The sequence below is a fragment of the Hevea brasiliensis genome, unplaced genomic scaffold (assembly GCF_030052815.1).
Source record: "Hevea brasiliensis isolate MT/VB/25A 57/8 unplaced genomic scaffold, ASM3005281v1 Scaf416, whole genome shotgun sequence".
In the NCBI taxonomy this organism is placed as follows: Eukaryota; Viridiplantae; Streptophyta; class Magnoliopsida; order Malpighiales; family Euphorbiaceae; genus Hevea; species Hevea brasiliensis.
Genome location: NW_026614936.1, coordinates 58737 through 80933, shown reverse-complemented (window position 1 = coordinate 80933; position 22197 = coordinate 58737). Strand labels below are relative to the sequence as shown.

General features: G+C 35.3%; 2 protein-coding genes across 2 annotated transcripts; both read left to right on the top strand.

Moving 5' to 3' along the window:
• Positions 1 to 1520: 1520 nt before the first annotated feature.
• On the top strand, positions 1521 to 8083 carry LOC110646452 (putative ABC1 protein At2g40090). The gene is made up of 12 exons (XM_058142319.1): positions 1521 to 1751; positions 2400 to 2554; positions 2692 to 2817; positions 3013 to 3108; positions 3217 to 3317; positions 3647 to 3690; positions 3929 to 4167; positions 4696 to 4824; positions 6347 to 6436; positions 6548 to 6727; positions 6886 to 6999; positions 7574 to 8083. Exons 1-12 carry the CDS (start codon positions 1568 to 1570, stop codon positions 7778 to 7780), a joined length of 1665 nt encoding a protein of 554 aa, XP_057998302.1. The 5' UTR covers positions 1521 to 1567; the 3' UTR covers positions 7781 to 8083.
• A 1192-nt stretch (positions 8084 to 9275) lies between these two features.
• On the top strand, positions 9276 to 21937 carry LOC110646454 (GDSL esterase/lipase CPRD49). Its single transcript, XM_021799891.2, has 6 exons — positions 9276 to 9636; positions 19044 to 19121; positions 19633 to 19773; positions 20362 to 20438; positions 20529 to 20678; positions 21464 to 21937. Exons 1-6 carry the CDS (start codon positions 9526 to 9528, stop codon positions 21675 to 21677), a joined length of 771 nt encoding a protein of 256 aa, XP_021655583.2. The 5' UTR covers positions 9276 to 9525; the 3' UTR covers positions 21678 to 21937.
• Positions 21938 to 22197: the final 260 nt, after the last annotated feature.

Here is a 22197-nt window from a genome sequence, read left to right as displayed (position 1 = left end):
TCACAAATTAATTCTACCTTGAGAAAAAAATTAGAATTTCAATTGATAAGCTCAAGGAGACACAATGATGGCACAAAAATTGAAAAGAAATCACAGCTTTGATGAAAATAAAAGCAAGAAAATAAAATAAGGAAAATGACAGATTGAAAAGAAATCGGTATTTTGAATCAAATAGGATCAAGAAGATAATACAGTGAAGGATACTGCGTAAATATTAAAGTAGGGATATTTTAGTCAAAAAATAAAAAAATATATAGAGCAGTTCTAAACAGCTCATATTTTAGAGCTGATAGAATCTGCAGCTGATAGGTATCCTATCAGCTATCTTTCAGTAATCAGCTAATTTTTTAGAGTTTTACCAAACACTTAAATTCAACTGTTTGGATACCCATCCGCTATCAGCTGTATCCAACAGCTAAAACAAAAACCCCCTTAAAGATGATTGAAGCTGCAACTGAATATACGTGCTAACAATCTTGAATTTTCATTTCCCTTCCTTCAAATAGGATGCCGTCCCACAAATTAATTATAATATTGCTGGAGTTATTTTCATGATTGTAAGATATCGAATTTGATTTTTAATTGAAAATAAATGAATAAAAGGGGGCTCGGTTTTTGGTTTGAACCGGTCCAAAATTGGAATCATAAACTCTCAAGATTTTGATTCGATCTGGTTCAAATCTATTAATCTAGATTTTTTAAAAAACTTTTTAAATAAAAAAGACGACTTGGTTTAGGCTCAATTTCAGTCCGGTTCATTTATGGTTCCAGTAAAAAATGAGTTTAATTGGTTTTGGTTTGATTTTGATTCTAAATTGGTCCTTAAACAGTTCTAATCTAAGGTCTCAATGAAAAAAGTTGTACCCACATCTCTTTTGATTACCAATATGTACACTCGCACAAAAAGACACCTGCATTGCTTGTAGTTAGACCTGGTCATGGTCTTATTCGAAATTGAAATTTGACTGGTCCAACCTATAATCAAAATCAATCAAATGGTCAGAAATAGATTTTTCTTCTTTAAAAAAATAATTTTTTTTTTATAAATTTCAACTATTAAATTTAATCAAACATGGTCAAGCTAAAATTGAAAAAAATCCTAAAGTCCAATTTTAATTATTTTTTTCATCTCAATGGTATTATTAATTTTTATTAGGAGATAGTATAAAATATATAGGCAGCAGTTTCATCTCTTCTTATCTTTTATTTTATTTATTTTATGCGTTAATCTTTTTATTAATTTTAATTTATTACTCTTTAAAATTTTCAATTTATAAATTAATTATTTAGGTTTTTTTTTTATTCTTATAAGTAATATCGATAATCATCGGCATTTTTTATGTAAAATTTTGAAAAAAATGAGAAATTGACAAAAAAAGGAATAAGTGCGCACAGATAATTAAAAAAATGAAAAAAATATGACTAATAATGAAAATAATCGGTAAAATTCGTGTACACTGAATAATGCCCTAATACGTTGCCGTTGAAACCTAAAAAATTAAAGATTATATATATACATACGCTACATTCGCATCTTACGGCGCGTTCAGAACGTAAAGGAGGGAGAATGGCCACGCGATCTGCATGGCGCAGCCGGGCCAAGCTTGCGGCAGCGGCCACTGCGATTTTCACTGGCGGTGCGGCAGTCACCATCGCCACTTCCGCAGATCCAGCAACAGCTCTGAAGCTCTGCACCACCGTTCCCGTCCGCCTGGCTCGCGACACCATAACTGCAGCCTCCATCGCCTTTGGTATCTCCAAAAAGCCTGGAGTTTTGAATTCTCCTTTTTGTATCATGTAAATGAAATTCTCTTCGTTAAATTTGCTTATTCTCTCTGTTTTAGAGCTAAATTATTTAGTGTAACACTCGCATTGAAGCTTTCCATTGCGAACCGAGTCATTAATTTTGAGTTTAGTTTGGTTTTTAGCTGTGGATTTTTGAAGTTCTTATGTTTCTAAGGGTGTTATTCAACTAATTCGTTCACAAATTTCAGGTGTTGTGATTAGTATGGCTGCTTTGTATGCTGGAAAAATGAATGGTCATGCTTTCTAGTTTTGGTTGCTGGAAAGTAGAATGCTTTAATCTAGCTTCATTTAGTTCCTTGTTTGTCATACTTTATTGCTTAATGCTTAATGAAGTACTAAGGATGATATAATTTTGAAAATGTGGATTTTTGTAATCTTTTTAATTCATTTCGGCATTTAACATTTACAAGTTAAGAGATGACTTTAAATCAGTCTGGTGGAGTTTTCTTCAACTGTTGTCTATGAAAAGCTTTTGTATAGTTATGAAATGTTTCTAATGTGTAGGAGTATATATCTTTTTATACTCTTATGTAGTCAATATGAAATTTTCAAGTTTGTAGTTGTAATTATGTCCAATCGTATGTTGTCATTAGATTATGAATATTCACTGTGGGGACTACCGGAAGGAAGTGTTGAGAGGTCTAAAGTCAAACATGAGGTTCATCTGAGGTCAGCACATAAACTTCAGGAGCTATGTTTCAAAAATGGGGGAATGTATATCAAGCTTGGTCAACATATTGGACAACTGGTATGTTTTCATTCCACTTCCTTATGCGTCAATTAGCTTAAATTTAGTGTCAACTCTTAACTGTTTGAGATGCATTATTGGGTAATTATGTCATTAATCAAATACAACCGCTAGATGACAAGTTATTCTTTTTGCAGGAATATTTGGTTCCTCAGGAGTATGTCCAGACAATGAGGGAGTCAATGTTGAACAAATGTCCAGTCTCTTCATATGATCAAGTGTGTGAGGTTTTCAAGCAAGAGCTTGGAGAAACCCCAGATAAAGTATGCATCATTTGTCAGAGTTTTCTTGGAAAGAGCATGACAAATGCATGAAATATGCTGTTTGTTTTCAACTGCTAGGTTGCATCTTTTCAAATTTTGAATGTGAAATGTGGTTTTTGGTACTTTTGTTACAATGGCAGTTATCTTAGTGGAGATTATGTTCATGATACTGAGAAAGGCACTTTTTGTCCACAGATTTTTGATGAATTTGATCCTGTTCCAATAGCAAGCGCTTCCCTTGCTCAAGTTCATTTTGCTCGGACAACTGATGGCCAAAAAGTTGCTGTGAAGGTTTTCATTTATTACATTTAAGCCAAAATGGGTTTCGTATGTGCTTAATTTCATGTGAATTATATGTATTTAGGCACAACTTTGCCTTATAATTTTCTGGATATTCAGGTGCAGCACACTCACATGACAGATACTGCGGCTGCAGATCAGGCTGGCGTGGAATTGATCGTGAACACCCTACATTGGTTTTTCCCTTCGTTTGATTACAGGTAGCCATTGTTGGTAGTTTCTTATTGGTCAGCCCAACTTGATTAGGATTGAGTCTCATTTCCATTGAGTAGGATTTATCATTGATGGTTCCATTCTACCTGTTAGGCTGTTATTCATACAGTGTTAGGGTGGTCCTTGCTTGGTGTTCCTGCATTTAATTATGCATGAGAAATGATAATGTGCACTCAAATCTAGGATATATATGAGGATGCATTTTTGTTCTTTTCATACTATTAGATGTGGCTTTTTTCCTAGCTGTTTATGAGTAGGCAATATTTTGGTCTTGCACAGCTTGTGTTGATTGAAATTTCCTCTCTTCCATGTGCAGATGGTTGGTTGCTGAAATACGTGAAAGTTTACCTAAGGCAAGTAGGTTTAACATATTCTAAAGATTTCTGGATTTTATAGTACTTCTATTTGTGCTCATATTCTTTAAGAAAATGTTGAAAGAAACAAATTGTTTTATCTTTTGCTTTTTGTTTGAGTCCCCAATTGCCCCTCTATCTTTTCCTGCTTGCTTATATCTAGGATGATGATTATTATCTTTCTAAGATTTTTGTGAATTTCATTAGATGCATTGTTTTGAAAAGATGGCTCATTATTTTGGTTTGCTTTATGTGTGATCATCAGGAACTGGATTTTTTGGTTGAGGCCAAGAATGGTGAGAAGTGTTTGGACAATTTTCAGAAGCTATCCCCTCACATTGCAGACTTTGTCTATGCACCTAAGATCCATTGGAATTTGAGTACTTCAAAGTTGTTAACGATGGAATTTATGGATGCTGCCCACATAAATGATGTGAAGGCCATTCAACGACTCGGAATTCAACCTAATGAAGTTGCAAAATTAGTAAGTTAATATCCTCGATATTGCAGATTTGTTATACTTGTTTGGCAGACAATATGATTAGGAAATTGGCATGTCTGATGGTCGCTGCTGCCTCCAGAGGTCATTTCATCCCCTCGAAACAAACCATATTACAACATTAGAGTCTTGGGAAGTGTAGTCTGGACATGGTTCTAACATTTAGCATTTTGCAGGAGACAGCCTCTTAAAAGATTTAAACAGTCATACTTTTGCTTCTCGATCAATACTTGTATTGTTATTGACTGAACATCACTGATTTTGGGTGAAGGAAAGAAATAAATAACTAGGTTATAGCAACATGATTTTAGGACTGCAGTTTGATGTATTACATGTGTATACATATGATGCTTTTATAGAGGCAGGCAATTGCACCCCATCCAATACTTCTTGTTAATTTCAAGAACTTGTATCATTGGCATTCAGAAAAAGTGAATAGATCTTGAGTTGCAAAATTTGCCTTTAATTTCCTGGAGATAATGAGTTTTCTTCTTTTCACTTTTTATTTTTCAGGTTAGTCAAGCTTTTGCAGAGATGATGTTCAAACATGGGTTTGTGCACTGTGATCCACATGCTGCTAACTTGTTAGTTCGCCCTTTGCCTTCTGGTAAAAGGAGCATTTTAGGTGAGGGCTTCTTTATGGTTAATTGCCATTGAGCATCTCCCATGTACTTCCAATGATCATCTCATCTAGAAATTTCATTTTGAGGCTGCAATGGTAAGGTAAGTGATGTGCCTACGAGGGGGTCAAGAATTTCCGTCAATTTAATTCTATTGAGTTGTTTCTTCCCTTATCAAGGCACATCAGTAAGGTTGCTCTATTTTGACTTGGAGGTCATGGGTTCAAATTGCAAAAACGGTGTCCTTGCACATGGGGATGGCCGCATAGAATATAACTCTTCCAGGGTCCCCATTGCAGGAGGCCTCTCATGTTATATGGTAGTGAGTGTTGGACACTGAAATAGTTGTATACGTCTAAGATAAGAGTTGCAGAGATGAGAATGTTAAGGTGGATGAGTGGCCATACTAGACTAGATAAAGCCCGTAATGAGAGTATTAGAGAAAAGATAGGAGTGGTGCCAATTGAAGATAAGTTGAGAGAAGGAAGATCGAGGTGGTTTGGTCATGTGAAGCGTAGACATACGGAGGCTCCAGTTAGACAAGTAGAGTACATTTAGGTTAGAGAATAGAAAGAAAAAAAAGGGTAGACTTAAATTGACTTGGAGGAGAGTAGTACAACATGATCTAGAAGCATTACATATTTCTGAGGATTTAACCCAAAATCGTTTAGAGTAGAGAAAGCGAATTCATATAGCCGACTCCAAATTTTTGAGATAAAGGCTTAGTTGAGTTGAATTGAGTTGAGTTACAGTTATTGATAAAACTGCTGAGCAAGCTTGACGGCTGGTAGTTGACTTCATTGATTGTCTTGTTGTGGTTCTTCACCAATTGTATAGGTTTTGGAGCTTCTGATATTTCATCTTGGAAGTTTAATGGGATTTAGTGCATCTGTTCTAGTCAATTGCGACCCAAACTCTGGAAGCTTTAGTTGGAGAAACACAGAGGAATATTGTTACAATTAGTTGAAAGCATAGTAGTATGCAATAATTTGAAAATTTTAATTAAACAACATCTACATGCTTTAAAAGATCATTTTAGAATTTTTAAAATATTTCTATGCATCATTTTACTAGGAAAGCATGTTACACATCCCATTAGTATCCTATGTTGTATCATCTCAATGAATTGAACTCATATAACTCTAGTTTAGAAACTGCCAGCTGAGTATCTGATGAGCTGTTAATGTGAATTGTTAGAGTAACTTAAAACTTCAGTATTTCCATGGCAAGCTTGAGGAACAGAAAACTTGTGAAAATGTTGTTTCCTTTAATAACAATGCGTTCTTTCACCTAACTTCTGTCTTTCCTATCCATATTGAAGGGCAGGGCATTTTATTTCGCAATTTTATCATCTGAAAAATGTAGAAATGATTTTCGTGCTCTTCATGTAACCATTTCTCTTCAAAGCTTCTTTATTCATTGACTGTTAAATACTTATTACAGAAATTGTTCCTTGCAATGCTTTTCTCCTTAAATCTTATGTAATCTCTAACATTTAGCTGGTTTCTGAAGCACTCATGCTTAATGTTTTGACTTTTACATAGGCAAGAAAACCGCAATTGATTCTCTTGGACCATGGGCTGTATAAGGAACTTGACTTGAATACTAGATTTAATTATGCTTCCCTTTGGAAGGTAAATTCTTGATTCTTTGAAAACCATTCTTTCGCCATCCATGCTCTAGTCTTGCATTTTCCATTGTCAGTGACTAGATGATAACCTTATTATTTATGATGTTTGCCACAGGCACTGATATTTGCTGATGCTAATTCAATAAGGGAAAATAGTGTTAAATTGGGTGCTGGAGAGGATCTATATGCTCTATTTGCGGGAATTCTTACTATGAGGCCCTGGAATAGGGTTGTTGACACAGCTGTTGATCATTTGGTCATACAAGGCAATGATAGCGAGCGTTCAGAATTACAGGTATCTTTAGTCAATGGTTTATTCTAATCAGTACCAGTCTTTTGCATAAAAGAATATCTTCAAAAGGAAGTTTTGGGCTTGATATTGACAATTTCTTGTTATGATGATGAATTGATTAGATTTTTACTTATTGCTTTACTCCTTTTTTTTTTTGGCAGATGTATGCATCTCAGTATTTCCCTCAAATCTCAGAACTTCTAAGGAGGCTACCACGTGTAATTTTGTTGATGCTAAAGACAAATGATTGTTTGCGAGCAGTGAATAGTTCTTTGGTATAGTACATTGCCAAACCTCATTGTTGCCATTTAATTTTTAGCGACTTGCATATTATCATGAATGGAGTGTGCTTTCTATAAATTAATCTGTCTTGGATGCTCATCTTTGTTTGTCCTGCCCACCCTACTAGGAATGAAAATGGAGAAAGATGGTATAGTTAATCCCTTCATCACTTCTTTTTGAAGAATATAATTTATTGTTTATGCTTTTATCATCCCTGACGCTTTGCTAGTTGGGTACAAACGTGGGAGAAACACCCTTGCAGGTTTATAAATGCTCAAGATTGGTGATGTTTAGTCATAAAGCACAATGATGATGAGATCCTAGAACTGCATTTCTTGTGAAATTAAGCAGCATTACTGAAAGGGTTGATACTTGATAGTAGTTTATATATGTGATGAATAGATGTTTGCTAATATATTAGAGACTATGTTGTTGAGGTATAACTACAATTGGGAAATCTTTGTCCATGAAATGTTGGCTTGGATAATCTTCTGTTTAAATTAGTTATCATTTGATTTGACAATGAAATAATTAAGTATTTTGTTTGTTGTAATGCGTGACAAAAAGTTGCAGGGATCTTCTCTGGAGACATATTTTATTATTGGAAAAATTTCCTCTGAGGCAGTTGTTGAGGCAAAGAAGCTGCAAAGGAAATCCTTATTACGTTGGTTAGATGTATGGCTGGAGGAAATCTTGCTGGAGGCACGACTTTTGGGAATGCAGATAGCGTTGTGGCTTTTACAACTCAGGAGAGCTTTGACTGGTTTAAGTTAGAAATCACTATAAACTGGTTTCAAGGACCGAGCATTTTTACCTTTTTCTTTTTGTCTGGCCCTCATTATTTGTCTCCATGCATGACGCAATGCGATAGCCTGCAGTTGTTTTGGACAGTGGTCGAAACATTATTTTTTTCGTCTGTGAAAAGGGAACAAATAATACATGTATTTATTCTTTTCCTTGATCATATAAACATTGTCATATATCCTCTGGGGAGTTAATTTCATAATTTATCCCCGAGAGAACTATAAGAAATTTATTGTATTTTTGGAGTAATAAATGGATCTGATATTCTGATTACTGGCTATTGGAACTAGCTTAATTATGTGCTGTTTTCTTTTGTTCCTTTGCTTAATTTTGGCCATTCCGAATAGAAAAAGATGAGGAACAGAAAAGTTGAGTATTGTTCCAATTGTTGTATTGAACAGTCGGAATACTTGAGGAACAGAAGCTCTCACTCTTTTTTTGTATCGTTGTACTGCAATCGAAACATTTAATAGATTTGATAGGAATCTTTTTTACTCAGTCGATTTTGATAGGAATCTATTCAAGAAGTGAAAGGGCAACAGAAGGCGGTGATCTCAAAGAATGATCTGACGGCTCAGCATCAGGAATGGAAATGGACCGGTTCCAAAGGGTATGAGAAGGTTCTGCATTAATGAGAGAGCTATTTAAGGTCGGTTTGTTTGGTGAGCTACTACTCTGAATTCAGTATTGGCCACCAAACCAATTAGGCAATTACTCCTCATCCGTTCAGGCTCAGACTTCCGTATTAAGAATTTAGGGTACGCATTCTCCCTTTCTTTCAGGGTAAGAAATTTAAAAAACGTAGTTTAGGTGGGCAAGAAAGTGAACATCATAAGTTGAAAATCTATGTTTTCTTCTGATTAAGATTGTATAAATTTTGTACTTATTTTTAAATAATTTCAATTCTTAAACTATCTTTTTAACTTATCTAAAATTATATATATATATATATATATATATATATATATATATATATATATATATATAATTTTAATGTCAAATGGGTGCTAAGAAACTTAAACTTAACCAGGCAATGAGCAGCTGAATTTCCTGATCTTCTGGTATGACTAAATGAAATGGCCCGAAAATGGGAGCTACAAGTTTTGATTGTCGGGATAATAGCCCGAATTTCCCATGGCACCAAATCATCAGGATTGCTCAAAGCAGCAACACAAATCTCAGAATTCGATTCCACTTCAATAGATGAGAAATCTATGGATTTAAAATGTTTGGTATCTAAACAAATATATCATCAATATAAAACTTACTTAAAGGATAAAAATAATTGTTATAAATAAAATATAAAGAGTTTTGTTTACTTGTTTGAAGAGATAAATTAAACAATTAATTTGTATAAAGTTAATCAAAACACTATTGAATTTTAAATTATTAAAAATATCCATAAGTTCTATATTACAATAAATAGAGGATGGATGGATGGACGTGGACCCGTGAGGTCTTGGGCCACAGTGAATATCTTCTTTTGCATACGCTTTTATGAATTTGCAATAAATGAATTTGCAACAGAACATTGTCAGCCAAGCTACAAACCTGCAACAGACCTCCAACATTGGAGCGTTCTTTTAAGGAAGTGGTTGGAAGGTGGGAGCGGTCATCTTGTTCATACTTCCATCAGAAAAGCGTGTTTGCTTGTGTGAAACAGCGCTAGAAAGCGAAGAAAAGTGAGTCTTTTTGAGAGAGAGAGAGATATAGAAATGGTGGGACCAACAAGGCCACAGTTCGTGCTCTTTGGATCCTCCATTGTCCAGCTCAGCTTCAGCCATGGCGGTTGGGGCTCCATTCTCACCGACATCTACGCTCGCAAAGTACTTTTTCTTTTTTTCTGTGTTTTGTTTATAATTTGATTCATTGTTGTCTCTATGTTTCGTGCCTCTGTTTTCCCATTTCTTCAATTTGCCTCTGTATTATGTTTGTTTAATCTATTGGTTTACTTCATCTTTACTCATGGTGTGAAATCGAGGGTCTTTATAAGTTTATTGGGTAAAATAGAGTAGAAGGTCAGAAGGGTTTTATGTTCAAACCGATTTGAGAGAAGAAAAAAAAAAATTCTCATTGATTGATTACCGAAGAATACAGAAAAATGTCTTGTTTACATACAAAGATTTTCTAGAGAGAAAAATAGCAACTTTCTAGCACAAGGTACATGTGTTCCGCCGCTAAACTAAATACACTAAGGATTGGCATTGCTTTTGGAATTGTTGAGAAAATTATTTTTTTTTTTAAATATACTATTTAGAGAGTATTAAAAAATAATTTAAATTTAAATTTGATAAATTTTAGCGTAAAAATACTAAAATAGTAAAACATATTTTTTTAAACTTTCTTTTTTTACGGAATTTAAGATGATGCTTTTATTCAAAAAAATAGTTTTGGCCCTTCAAGCCAAATGCCAAACAGGTACTAAAACTGTATAGTATAAATAACTTTATTCTCTAACGCATTCCCTCAAGATGGGGTTTAAACAAGTTCAAAAATCCCATCCTGCTGACTAAATGCTGGTGCTGTTGCCTGCTGAGAGCCTTAGTAAATCTGCTACTTTTTCTTTTGAAGGAACAAATTCTGTTCTGATAACACCTTTTGAATTTTGACCCTCACAATGTGGCAATCAAGTTCCATGTGCTTTGTACGCTCATAAAAAATAAGATTATGAGTTATATGTATTGCAGCCTTGTTATCACAATGAATGCTTGCTGGGGCTGCAACTTTAACTCCAAGTTCCTGATTTAATCTCTGCAGCCATATTATTTCACAAGTTAAATCTGCCAGAGACCTATATTCTGCTTCTGCTGAAGATCTGGATATAGTGTTTTGTCTCCTTGTTTTCCAAGAAATCATAGATTTCAACGAAAACACAATAACCAGTTGTGGACCTTCGAGTCACTGGACAGCTAGCCCAATCTGAATCACAATAAGCTTCTAACTTTAGCTCACTTGCTGCAGACATGAACACCCTTTGTCCTGGTCTCCCTTTCAAATATTTAACTACTCTGAATGCTGCTTCAAGATGAGGTTTTCTTGGAGCATGCATGAACTGACTTAAGGTTTGCACTGCAAATGATATGTTTGGCCTGGTTACTGTGAGATAAATGAGCCTTCCCCCAAGTCTTTGAAAATCTGCAATATCTTCAAGTAAATCACCATCCTCATTATCAAGTTTTAAATTCTGCTTCATAGGTGTAGGATCTGGCCTGGCTGTTGTCAAACCTGTGTCTGCTAGTAACTCCGATGTGTACTTCCTCTGAGATATACATGTTCCAGCAGAGGACTTGGCTATCTCTAGGCCCAAAAAATATGTCAAATCTCCTAGATCTTTCAAAAAAAATTGGGACTTCAAATATTGCTTCAATTCTTCTATATCTGTCGTACTATCACCTGCCAAAATGTTATCATCTACATACACCAAGATAACAAGAAGACTTGATTTTGTGTTTTTCATGAACAAAGAGTAATCACATTTGGACTGCACAAAACCATTAGTTAAATAGCTGTGGATAACTTTTGAAACCACTGCTTGCTAGCTGGTTTCAAACCATACATAGATTTTTGCAACTTGCATGCTAATTTCCCCCTTCTCTAAATGGTTTGAATAAGAGCCTGGAGGTAAAGACATATACACTTCTTAATATGAATCTCTATTCAAGAAAGCATTATTCACTTCCATTTGAACTAAAGGCCAACCCTTAACAGCTGCAATAGCTAACAAAGTTCTGACAGTGTATATTTTAGCAACTGGAGAAAATGTCTCAGGAAAATCTATCCCTTCGTTTTGTGTGTAACCCTTCGCCACTAAGCGAGTCTTCTACCTCTCAATAGTCCCATCACTTCTATGCTTAATTTTGTAGACTCATTTACACCCTATAGCTATCTTACCAGGGCGAAGAGTATTCAAGGTCTAGGTCCCATTCCTTTCCAAGGCAACAAGTTCATCTTGCATTACCTCAATCCATTTTGGAGTAGAAATAAGCTTCGGTATAAGCATTTGGTTCTTTTTCAGAATCAATGTGAGTGAGAAAGGCTTGATAACATTGGTTGAAGTGTAAAATGAAGAAAGAGAATAAGGAATATGAGAATGAGAATTGAGAAGAGAATTGGAACTTGAACTAGGGAAAAATTGTGTAGATTGAGAAGCAACCACATTGCAAGTACAGTCATTGAGCCAAATTGGAGGTTTAGAGAGTCTTGTTGACCTTCTTAAAGACAAAGATGACTCTAGAATAATGGAATTATTTTCTAATGCATTGGACTGAGAATGAACTAGATAATCAGAAGAAACTGATTATTCAGCAAAATTATTGGAAGGCATAACATAATCAAATGGAATTACATAAGACAAAGGATCAATAAGAACAACAGGATCAACAAAATGAATAGAAAGAATAGGTTCAGATGATGCAAAAACAAATTGAAATGGAAAAATGGTTTCATGAAATATCACATCTCTAGAAACAAATGTATGATGAGTAGCTAAATCGTATAACAAATACCCTTTTTGTGCATGAGAATATCCTATGACAACACACTTGGTGGTTCTAGTAGTAAACTTATCTTTATGACAATGCGTGACAGTAGCATAGCACAAGCAACCTACGACCTTCATATGGGACAAATTAGGTGGATGACCATAAAGTTGTTCAAAAGGAGTTTTGTTCTGCAAAGTGCAAAATAGGAGTGGGCAATCTATTTAACATGTATGTGGCTGCAAAAATGCAATCCCCCCAAAAGGAAAGAGGAAAGGAAGCTTGAAATTTAAGTGCTTTAGCAATCTCAAGAATATGTTTGTGTTTCCTTTCAACCACACCATTTTGTTGTGGTGTGTAAGAACAAGAATTTTCTTGAATAATAACTAAGGCTTGAAAATGAGTAACTAAGTCTTTACATAGAAACTCAGGTCCATTATCGCTTCTAATTCTTTTGACAGCAGTTTGATGTTGATTTTGGACCATGGCAAGAAAATTTTTTGCATGAATTAAGACTTAAAATTTGCATTTCATCAAAATAGTCCATGTTCCTCTTGAAAAATCATCTACAATATTCAAGAAAAATTTGGCACTAGTCCTACTAGGGACTTTGTATGGACCCCAAATATCTAGATGAATCAAATCAAATTTATGAGAACTAAGAGTAGAACTATTAGGAAAAGGAATTCTAGCTTGCTTGGCATAAGCACAAATGTCACACACTTTTATTATCAATGAAATTGGGAAACAAAAATTTGAGTTTTTGATTTGAAAGATGGCCTAGCTTAGCATGCCATAAGAGATAATGGTCTACACAAGTCTTAGCAACAGATTTATTTGGGCTATTTACATTGGAAAACAAAGAGATAGCAGAGGTAATAGCAGAAGGAATGGTAGAAGAGGATGTGCATAGACTATTTATGCCATGTTGCTGATTACTAATCCACAGAATTCTCTCCTTGTTCAGGTCCTGTGTCAAACAGTAATCAGGAAAAAATTGAACATAACAATGAATATTTTTGGTTAGTTGACTAACAGAAATCAAATTGAATTGAAATTTGAGACTATACAAAACATCATAAAGGGTGAGAGTAGGAGTCAATTGAATAGTTCCTTTATATGTAATGGGGGCAAGAGTACCATCAAGAAGTTTAACAGTGGAATGAGGTACGGAAATAGTGTTTTTAAGGCTATCAAAATTATGTGTTATGTGGTTGGATGCTACACTATCCATAATCCATGTATGGATAATATTGGAAAATGTCAAGGTGTGAACTATACCTGCCATATGAACCTCCTAAGAACACCTTGAAGACTCTCCACCATTAAGAGACTACAAATAGGACATTAGTTGTTGGATTTGTGCCTGAGTGAACTGTGGTGCACGGGTGGTTCCAGTATTTGCACTATCGGTGCCAACACTAGAAGTATTGGAGCAGTAATCTGTGCTACTTGTGCTTTGACTAGAGCAGTACCTCTTTCAGCATTATTAAACTTGAAATTAATTGGATATCCCACCAATTTAAAACATGTGTCCTTCTTGTGACCTGGTTTACCCAGTAATTACAAGTAAAATTCTTCTTTCCTCTCCCTGCACCTTGAGGAACAAATGAACTTGAGATGGAGTGACTACAAAGATTGCAGGTGCTGAATTGATATATTGTTCACTAGAATACACTTTTCTCTGTGATTCCTCTTGAAACAATTCATCATACAGCTGATTTATTGTAGGTAGAGGATCCATCAAAAGAATTTGACTCCTCACTTGATTGTAAGTTTCATCGAGTCCCATAAGAAATTCCATACATTTATCAAATTCAGTAGAAACTGAAGACAACGCTTGTAATTCATTCCAAATCTTCCTAAGTTTAGAGTAATATACTGCAATAGAATCATTGCCTTAACAGAGCATATGAATTTCTTGTTTTAGCTGAAAAATTTTTGTAGCATTATTACCAGAAAACCTTTGAGAAAGGTCTTTCCAAATATCAGAAGCATATGGCAAATAGATGATTGTATCTGCAATTTCTTTGGACATTGCACTAATCAACCATGACTTAACTAGACTATTGCATCTTTGCCACAGAGAATATAAAGGATCAGATGTATCAACAGGTTTAACAGAATCATCTATAATTCCTATTTTGTTCTTAGCCACCAAAGCAACAATCATAGATTGTTTACAAGAACTAAAATTCTCAGGTCATAATACATGCGAAACAAGCTTAAAACTAGGTGTATCAAAAGGAAGAACATGCAAAGGATTATTAAAATCCGTAGTAATTGAATCATTACTTCCTCGATTCTCTCGATTCTGAGTAGTAGATGCAGAATCCTTAGTGATTGAGGTATTCACCATCATATCTTAGCAAAGAAGAAGCTAATCTTTGAAAAACCCAATCAACAACAACAAAACAAACCAGAAATGATGAAGAATCTATTATGGATGCATTTGTGGGTAAGCCTTATGCAAAATGTGATCCAAAAGAGATTCCAGTCAATGGTGATAAGAATGTCAATAAATAAATTAGCATCAAAGGTGAATTTAGCAGCAGTAACAATTAATTATTAGTAAAAATAAATATCCCAATTAAGATATTACTCTGATTATCATTATTTTAAATTATGGCCTTAAATGTTGGTTTCAAAAGTAGAAAATTCTATATGAAATCATGTAATAATCTCTTTATAAAGAGATCAGATTATGAATAAAATATAAATTAGAATTATTTTCATCTAAATTGATATTTGGACTCTTTCTTCTCCAACGAGTCTAAAGTTAGAGCTCCCTTTTAATAAGCTTACGTTTTTAGCAACAATAAGTCAAGGAAAGAATCGAGGTAAAGCAAAAGGTTCAGTTTTTAAATCAGATTTCACTATTAATAGGCCTATGACTAGATCCTGAGCGAGAGATCATAACAAATTGGTATCAGAGTCGGCTATCATGGACGATACAGATCCAAGAGAAGAATTGAGGGCACTATTTCAAGAAGCACAAGCATTGATTGAAGCAAGAGTAGCACAGGCTGAATCAAGGATGGAAGATCGAATCAAGCAATCAGAGTCAAAACTAGAATCCTAATTGCAAAACTTGTCCCGTCAATTACAAGAGTTCATTCAGGGAACTTACAAGAGTTGAGGCAAGGAAACAGAGGGCGGTTTAGGTAGTAGTAACAACTATGAAGGCAGCAACAATAGGATTGATGGGAAAACAAAAACTAGACTCAGGGCAAGGGTAGTACTAAGGTATTAGAAGTTGGATTTTCCAACATTTGATGGATCCAAAGATCCATTGATTTGGTTATACCGATGTGAACAATTTTTTTCAAACCAATGGATGCTAGAAATAGATAAGGTGAACCTCGTAGCATTGCATATGACAGGAGAGGCAAAACTCTGGTTCTGCAGATTAGAACAAGAAGAATCCCGATTATCGTGAAATGAATTTAAAGAATATTGCAATTTAAAATTCTAGCCTCCACTCAGTAGCAATCCTTTGGGCGAATTGGCTAATTTGAAGCAGACAAGGACGATGGAAGAGTACCAACGTCAATTCCAGAGCCTTCTAGCTTGTGCAACAACAGTTCTAGTAGATTAACAAATTGATTTGTTTATTGCAGGATTCACAGATTCAATCCAAATTGATGTAGAGATGCAAAATTCCTTGACCTTGGTGGCAACTATGAATCTAGCAAGAGCCTTTGAAAGGAAACAACAACTAGAAGAAAATTGGATAAATTCATGGTTTAATATAAGAACAACACTTGTAACCAAGACTACTGCCAACCAAGCTATTAGCGCATTACAGAATTCCAGTTTAGGAAGTGTTTCATCTCCCTTTATTAAAAGATTGAGTCGCCCAGATATGGCTGAGCAAAGAGCAAAGGGACTTTATTATAATTGTGATGAATCATATTCCTCTGGGCATCAGTGGAAGAAGTTGTTTTGGCTGAAGATGGATGATTCAGAGGAAGCAATGGGGCAAAGGGATTATGGGTGATTCATAGTCTTATCCTACTTTTGAGCTTGAGGACAAGCTCTTTCTCCAAGAAGGGGAGTGATGTTATTGATGCATTTGTGGGCAAGACTTATGCAAGACGTGATCCACAAGAGATTCCAGTCAATGTTAATAAGAATGGCAACAAATAAATTAGCATCAAAGGTGGATTTAGCAACAGCAACAATTAATTATTAGTAGAAATAAATATCTCAATTAAGATATTACTCTGATTATCATTATCTTAAATTATAACCTTAAATATTGATTTCCAATACTAGAAAATTCCATGTGAAATCATGTAACAATCTCTTTATAAAGGGTCAGATTATGAATAAAATATAAAGTATAATTATTTTCAACTAAATTGAGATTGTAACACCCTAGGCAAATCCCACATCGGCAAAACACGGGAGAGATGCTGGGTTTATAAGTTGGTGGTTCGTAACTCCTAGTGACTCGTTTTAAAACCGTGAGGGCTTCGGCCCAGAGCGGACAATATCACTAGTGGGCCGGACCATTACATTTGTGGTATCAGAGCCGCTCCGCGTGCAACCTTGAACGATGGTGGGGCAAACCTCAGCGAGGACGCTGAGTCCCATAAGAGGGTGGATTGTAACACCTAGGCAAATCCCACATCGGGAAAACACGGGAGAGATGCTGGGTTTATAAGTTGGTGGTTCGTAACCCCTAGCGACGCGTTTTAAAACCGTGAGAGTTTCGGCCCAGAGCGGACAATATCACTAGTGGGCTGGGCTGTTACATTTGTGGTATCAGAGCCGCTCCGCGTGCAACCTTGGGCGATGGTGGGGCAAACCTCAGCGAGGACGGTGAGTCCCATAAGGGGGATGGATTGTAACACCCTAGGCAAAACACGGGAGAGATGCTGGGTTTATAAGTTGGTGGTTCGTAACCCTTAGTGACGCGTTTTAAAATCGTGAGGGCTTCGGCCCAGAGCGGACAATATTCTGATAGCAAATAATAACTGATAGTGCAATTCCACTAGTGTATTTCAATAGTTTCAGAGAGTCAATAAAATCAAATCAATCTCAAATCAATTCAATAAAATCAAATCAATCTCAAATCAATTCAGTAACACATCGGTAAATTTTATAGTCAAATATCAATCAATATAAATACATTAAAGGCCTGTTCCCGGAATTCTAATGGGTCTAATGCAGAAATAGTTGACAAAATCAATTATTTAATCAAAATTGAAATAAAATTTAATAATAAAATAAAACTCTAGAAAATCACATATAAAATAATTGTTAAAATATTAATTTAAAATTTCATTTAATAACAAACTTAATGCTAAGAAAATTTAAAAGGGACTAAAACGGTGCCATGTACTATAATTACCACTCACCTGGAATCTCCAAGACAATAGTTATTTTCAATGGACGAGAGACAATTTCAACTGACTAATTGAATATTTGAATCTCCTACATATCCAAAATATAAAAGAAAAATATTAAATAATAATAAAATAATATATATATATTAAATAAAGGCCTAGGGTGGATTGTAACACCCTAGGCAAATCCCACATCGGCAAAACACGGGAGAGATGCTGGGTTTATAAGTTGGTAGTTCGTAACCCCTAGCGACGCGTTTTAAAACCGTGAGGGCTTCGGCCCAGAGCGGACAATATCACTAGTGGGCCGGGCCGTTACATTTGTGGTATCAGAGCTGCTCCGCGTGCAACCTTGAGCGATGGTGGGGCAAACCTCAGCGAGGACGCTGAGTCCCATAAGGGGGGTGGATTGTAACACCCTAGGCAAATCCCACATCGGCAAAACACGGGAGAGATCCTGGGTTTATAAGTTAGTGGTTCGTAACCCCTAGCGACGCGTTTTAAAACCGTGAGGGCTTCGGCCCAGAGCGGACAATATCACTAGTGGGCCGGGCCATTACATTTGCCCGGCCCACTAGTGATATTGTCCGCTCTGGGCCGAAATCCTCACGGTTTTAAAACGCGTCAATAGGGGTTACGAACCATCAACTTATAAATCCAGCATCTCTCCCGTGTTTTGCCGATGTGGGATTTGCCTAGGGTGTTACAGAGATCTAGACTCGCTCTTCTCCAAAGAGTAAGGTTAAAGCTCTCTTTTAATGAGCTCATGTTTTCAGCAATAATAGGTCGACAAAAGAATGGAGGTAAAGTAAAAGGTTTAGCTTTTGAATCATATTTCACTATTAATAGGCCTGTGACTAGATCCTAGGCGAGAAATCATAACACAATCTCAGCAAATCTTTGAAAAAACTTCAGTAGAATCACAAATCTAGAGAAGAACAAGAAGAAGATAGAAAAAAAAATAACTGTCTATCTTAGCTCTGATACCATGTTCAAACTGATTTGAGAGAGAAAAAAGAATCTTCTCATTGATTGATTACTAAAGAATATAGAAAAATGTCTTTATATACTAAGATTTTCTAGAGAGAAAATTATCAACTTTCTATTGCAAGATACATGTGTTCAGCCACTAAACTAACTACACTAAAGCGGTGTAGTATAAATAACTTTATTCTCTAACATTTTATGTTGTGGCTAATGACCCAAATGCTTATTTGGTAGGTTTTAGCCATTAAATATCAGCACCTGTGGAAGTACGAGGCTGTTACTATTACATATTACAATATTTTTCTTGTAATGTTATGTGCAGTTATTTTTTTTTGAGTTGGGGTGGGGGGGGGGGGGGGGGGGGGGGGTTTGTTATTTCTATTGCAATCTTATTTTTGTTGCAACTGACCACAGGCAGACATAGTGTTGCGAGGGTACTATGGATGGAATTCGAGGCGTGCTGTTGAGGTCCTGGATCAAATTTTTCCAATGGTATTAATGTTATCCTTGGCAGCAAAAGATTATATCTACAATTTTTCCAGTGTGTTTGCAGATATTTGTCTAAAATTTGCAAATTCTTATGTGTTGGAAATATATGTGAACAGACAAATCTTGCTTAAGTATTATAAATTGTAGAAAAGAACATTTGCACAAATATATAAGTAGTCTTGAAAGGCTCATGCATGATTGCTTAAATTTGTTGCCGACCCGTTAATTGTCAAATTCATAAAAGATCTTTCATTGAAAATGGAACTTGTGATCTTGTTTGCATTTTTGATATAAAGTTAATTCTTGAAAATCAAAGTTGTTAAGTACTTTCTATAATATCAAGAGAATTGGGCAGCAAAAGTGTTTGTTTTCTTTTCTTTATTGGTTTTCTTCCATTATTTTGGTTATATGTGATACAAAATAATGTAGGTTCCTTTAAATAGTTTTCTTGTTTGACAGCTTTTTGTGCAATTATCTGATGCAGTTTTTTTTTTTTTGTTTTCTGGCAATGTAGGATGCTGCTGTACAGCCTGCTTTGGTGATAGTCTATTTTGGTGGTAATGATTCCATGGGGCCTCACTCATCTGGCCTAGGTCCTCATGTATCACTTCCTGAGTACATAGAGAATATGAGAAAGATTGCAGTTCATCTCAAGGTTCTATCTTCTTTCAAATAATACAATCATCTACTAATTTTACATGGCAAAGATATATTCTTTTCAAAGCATTTATTTTATACATAGCTTCAGCCACAGCAATTTAGATTAATGCCATACTTAAATGGACTCCACAATAACACCTGTCTGTGATTCTGGGTCCATCCATTTACATAATCTTTGTTTTTTTTTCCCCTCTCCTTTCCAGGGAAATTACTATGAATAAAATTGTCCTTTTTTAAGTTTCCCTGCAAAAATATCTATAATGTTGAATGATAGACTAAAATGATTTTCAAGAAGGAGATCAAATGAATATCTCATCTTGTCTGCAGTGATTTGATTGGGACTGAAATGGGCTTCATTTTAGGGAGAATAGGAAACTTTTGGGCTACTACAAGAAATGTAGACTGAAAAAATTTCTCATCCATTTGTTAGATACCTATAAGTACTTAATTTATCTTTGATGGCATCCTTGATTAATGCTTTATGTTCAAGTCTTCTTTCATAGTGTGAATATTAATGTATAACCTTTTATGAGCTTTACCAAGAAGAATATTTGATGTTTATTCTTATATATTTGAAAATTAGAGCCTCTCTGACACCATACGCATCATTTTCCTGAGCTCTCCTCCAGTTGATGAGGAGAGGGTTCGATCAGGCACAAGGTAATTTGATTTATGTCCATGTGTTTTACTTTATTTTTTTCCCCTATCACTAAATATAAAATCCTGAATCATTTTTTTCTCTTAAATCAGTGGAATTTTTAGTGAGCTAGTACGAACAAATGAGTTATGCCAGAAGTATTCAGAAGCATGCATAAAGCTATGCCAGGAAATGGGTGTGAAAGTTGTTGATCTTTTCTCTGCACTTCAAAAAAGAAGCGACTGGACGACTGCTTGCTTTACGTAAGTTTTCTGGGCATCTCTGTATCTTTTTTTTGCAATAACAATCAAGGTCAAGAAGTGAAAAATATTTCTGAGTGAAACTATCTAATTTACGGTTGCCATGTTTGTACTGCTCACATCATGATATGTGTGAGGCTTTTATTGATGGATGGTGTGGAAGCTTTCTGGCTATAGTTAGGTATGCTTTTTTACTTGTGTTAATCCTTGACTCGATTCCTTAGATTAATGGTCCAACCCCACTAGGTTACATATTGTGATAAACCTCATGCTTGAACATGTTTTGTTTACGATGATAAAATGAAATCATGACCAATATTGCTAGTCATGTTAGTATCTTGTATGATTTTTAGCACAGGGACAGATTTATGTTTTCCAGTTCTCTCTTACTAGTAGACTTATTCAACTGGATTTTTTTATGGTTGAGAGAATGTCGAGTCAAGTAAGCTCTAGACTCGTCTCCAGGTCAAATTTGGTTACCACTAGATGGATGAATCTCTTCTTTCTAGATGGATGAATCTCTTCTTTCTGCTCCCTTGAGCTAAGATTAGCCATTACAGTCGATTCAACTTCGCAGATGAATTAATTCTTTTGTAAAGCAGTGAAGGCATATGACATGATTGTTGATTTGAGAATCTTTTAAAGCAAGAATTAAGAATCAAGTTCTACTGAACTTTACATTATTATTTTTTAATGTGATGTCTGGCAAGATGTATCCTTCTAAGCTGAGTTTGCAGTTCTTTTTCAAGAGTTCAAATTTTGTTTGTTTGACCCTTTTTTTTTGTCAGGGATGGAATTCATTTAGGTGCTGAAGGGAGCAAAATAGTTGTGGAGGAGATACTGAAGGTGCTGAAGGAGGCTGAGTGGAGTCCATCTCTACACTGGAAATCCATGCCCACTGAATTTCCTGAGGACTCGCCATATTATCTTGTTGCCGCCAACGGAAAAACAACACTAAATCCCTCTGACTGGACATTTCACAGGGAAATTCAATGGGAATAGGTGGTAGTACCAACTTTTTCACTATGTTTTTCCTCCGTCTAGTAGGAATTTAAGAAGAGCTAATTTTACGAGAATCAAACATGAAAACTAGAGGGCTAAAAAAAGGTAAGGGTTTTCAGGAAGCCATTGAGAAAAATTATTGCAATTAAATCTTTTAAGCGTTTATGAACACAATTTTATTTTCAGTTCTATTGTTTCTTGTATAACAGTCATTTTTTAATGACAAATATGAAACCCATCTCATTTTCCTTCCATAGAAAGTGACGCTTTCAAAAGAGGTTGACTGAACGCTTAAAGCAGAAACCGATAACCTGCAAGAGAATTGCGCTTGTTGAAAGAGTTACTACATAAGAGCTAGGCTTGACTCATCTTTTTCTGGCCAAATAGTGAAATCTACTTGCAATCCACAGAAATCACATAAAAGCACAAATGAAATGAAAGAACTCGAATGGCTTTCCCTTGATTTTATGCCTAAAGGTTGCACGAAACTATGAGAAGCATTATCCAACAACTTCACACT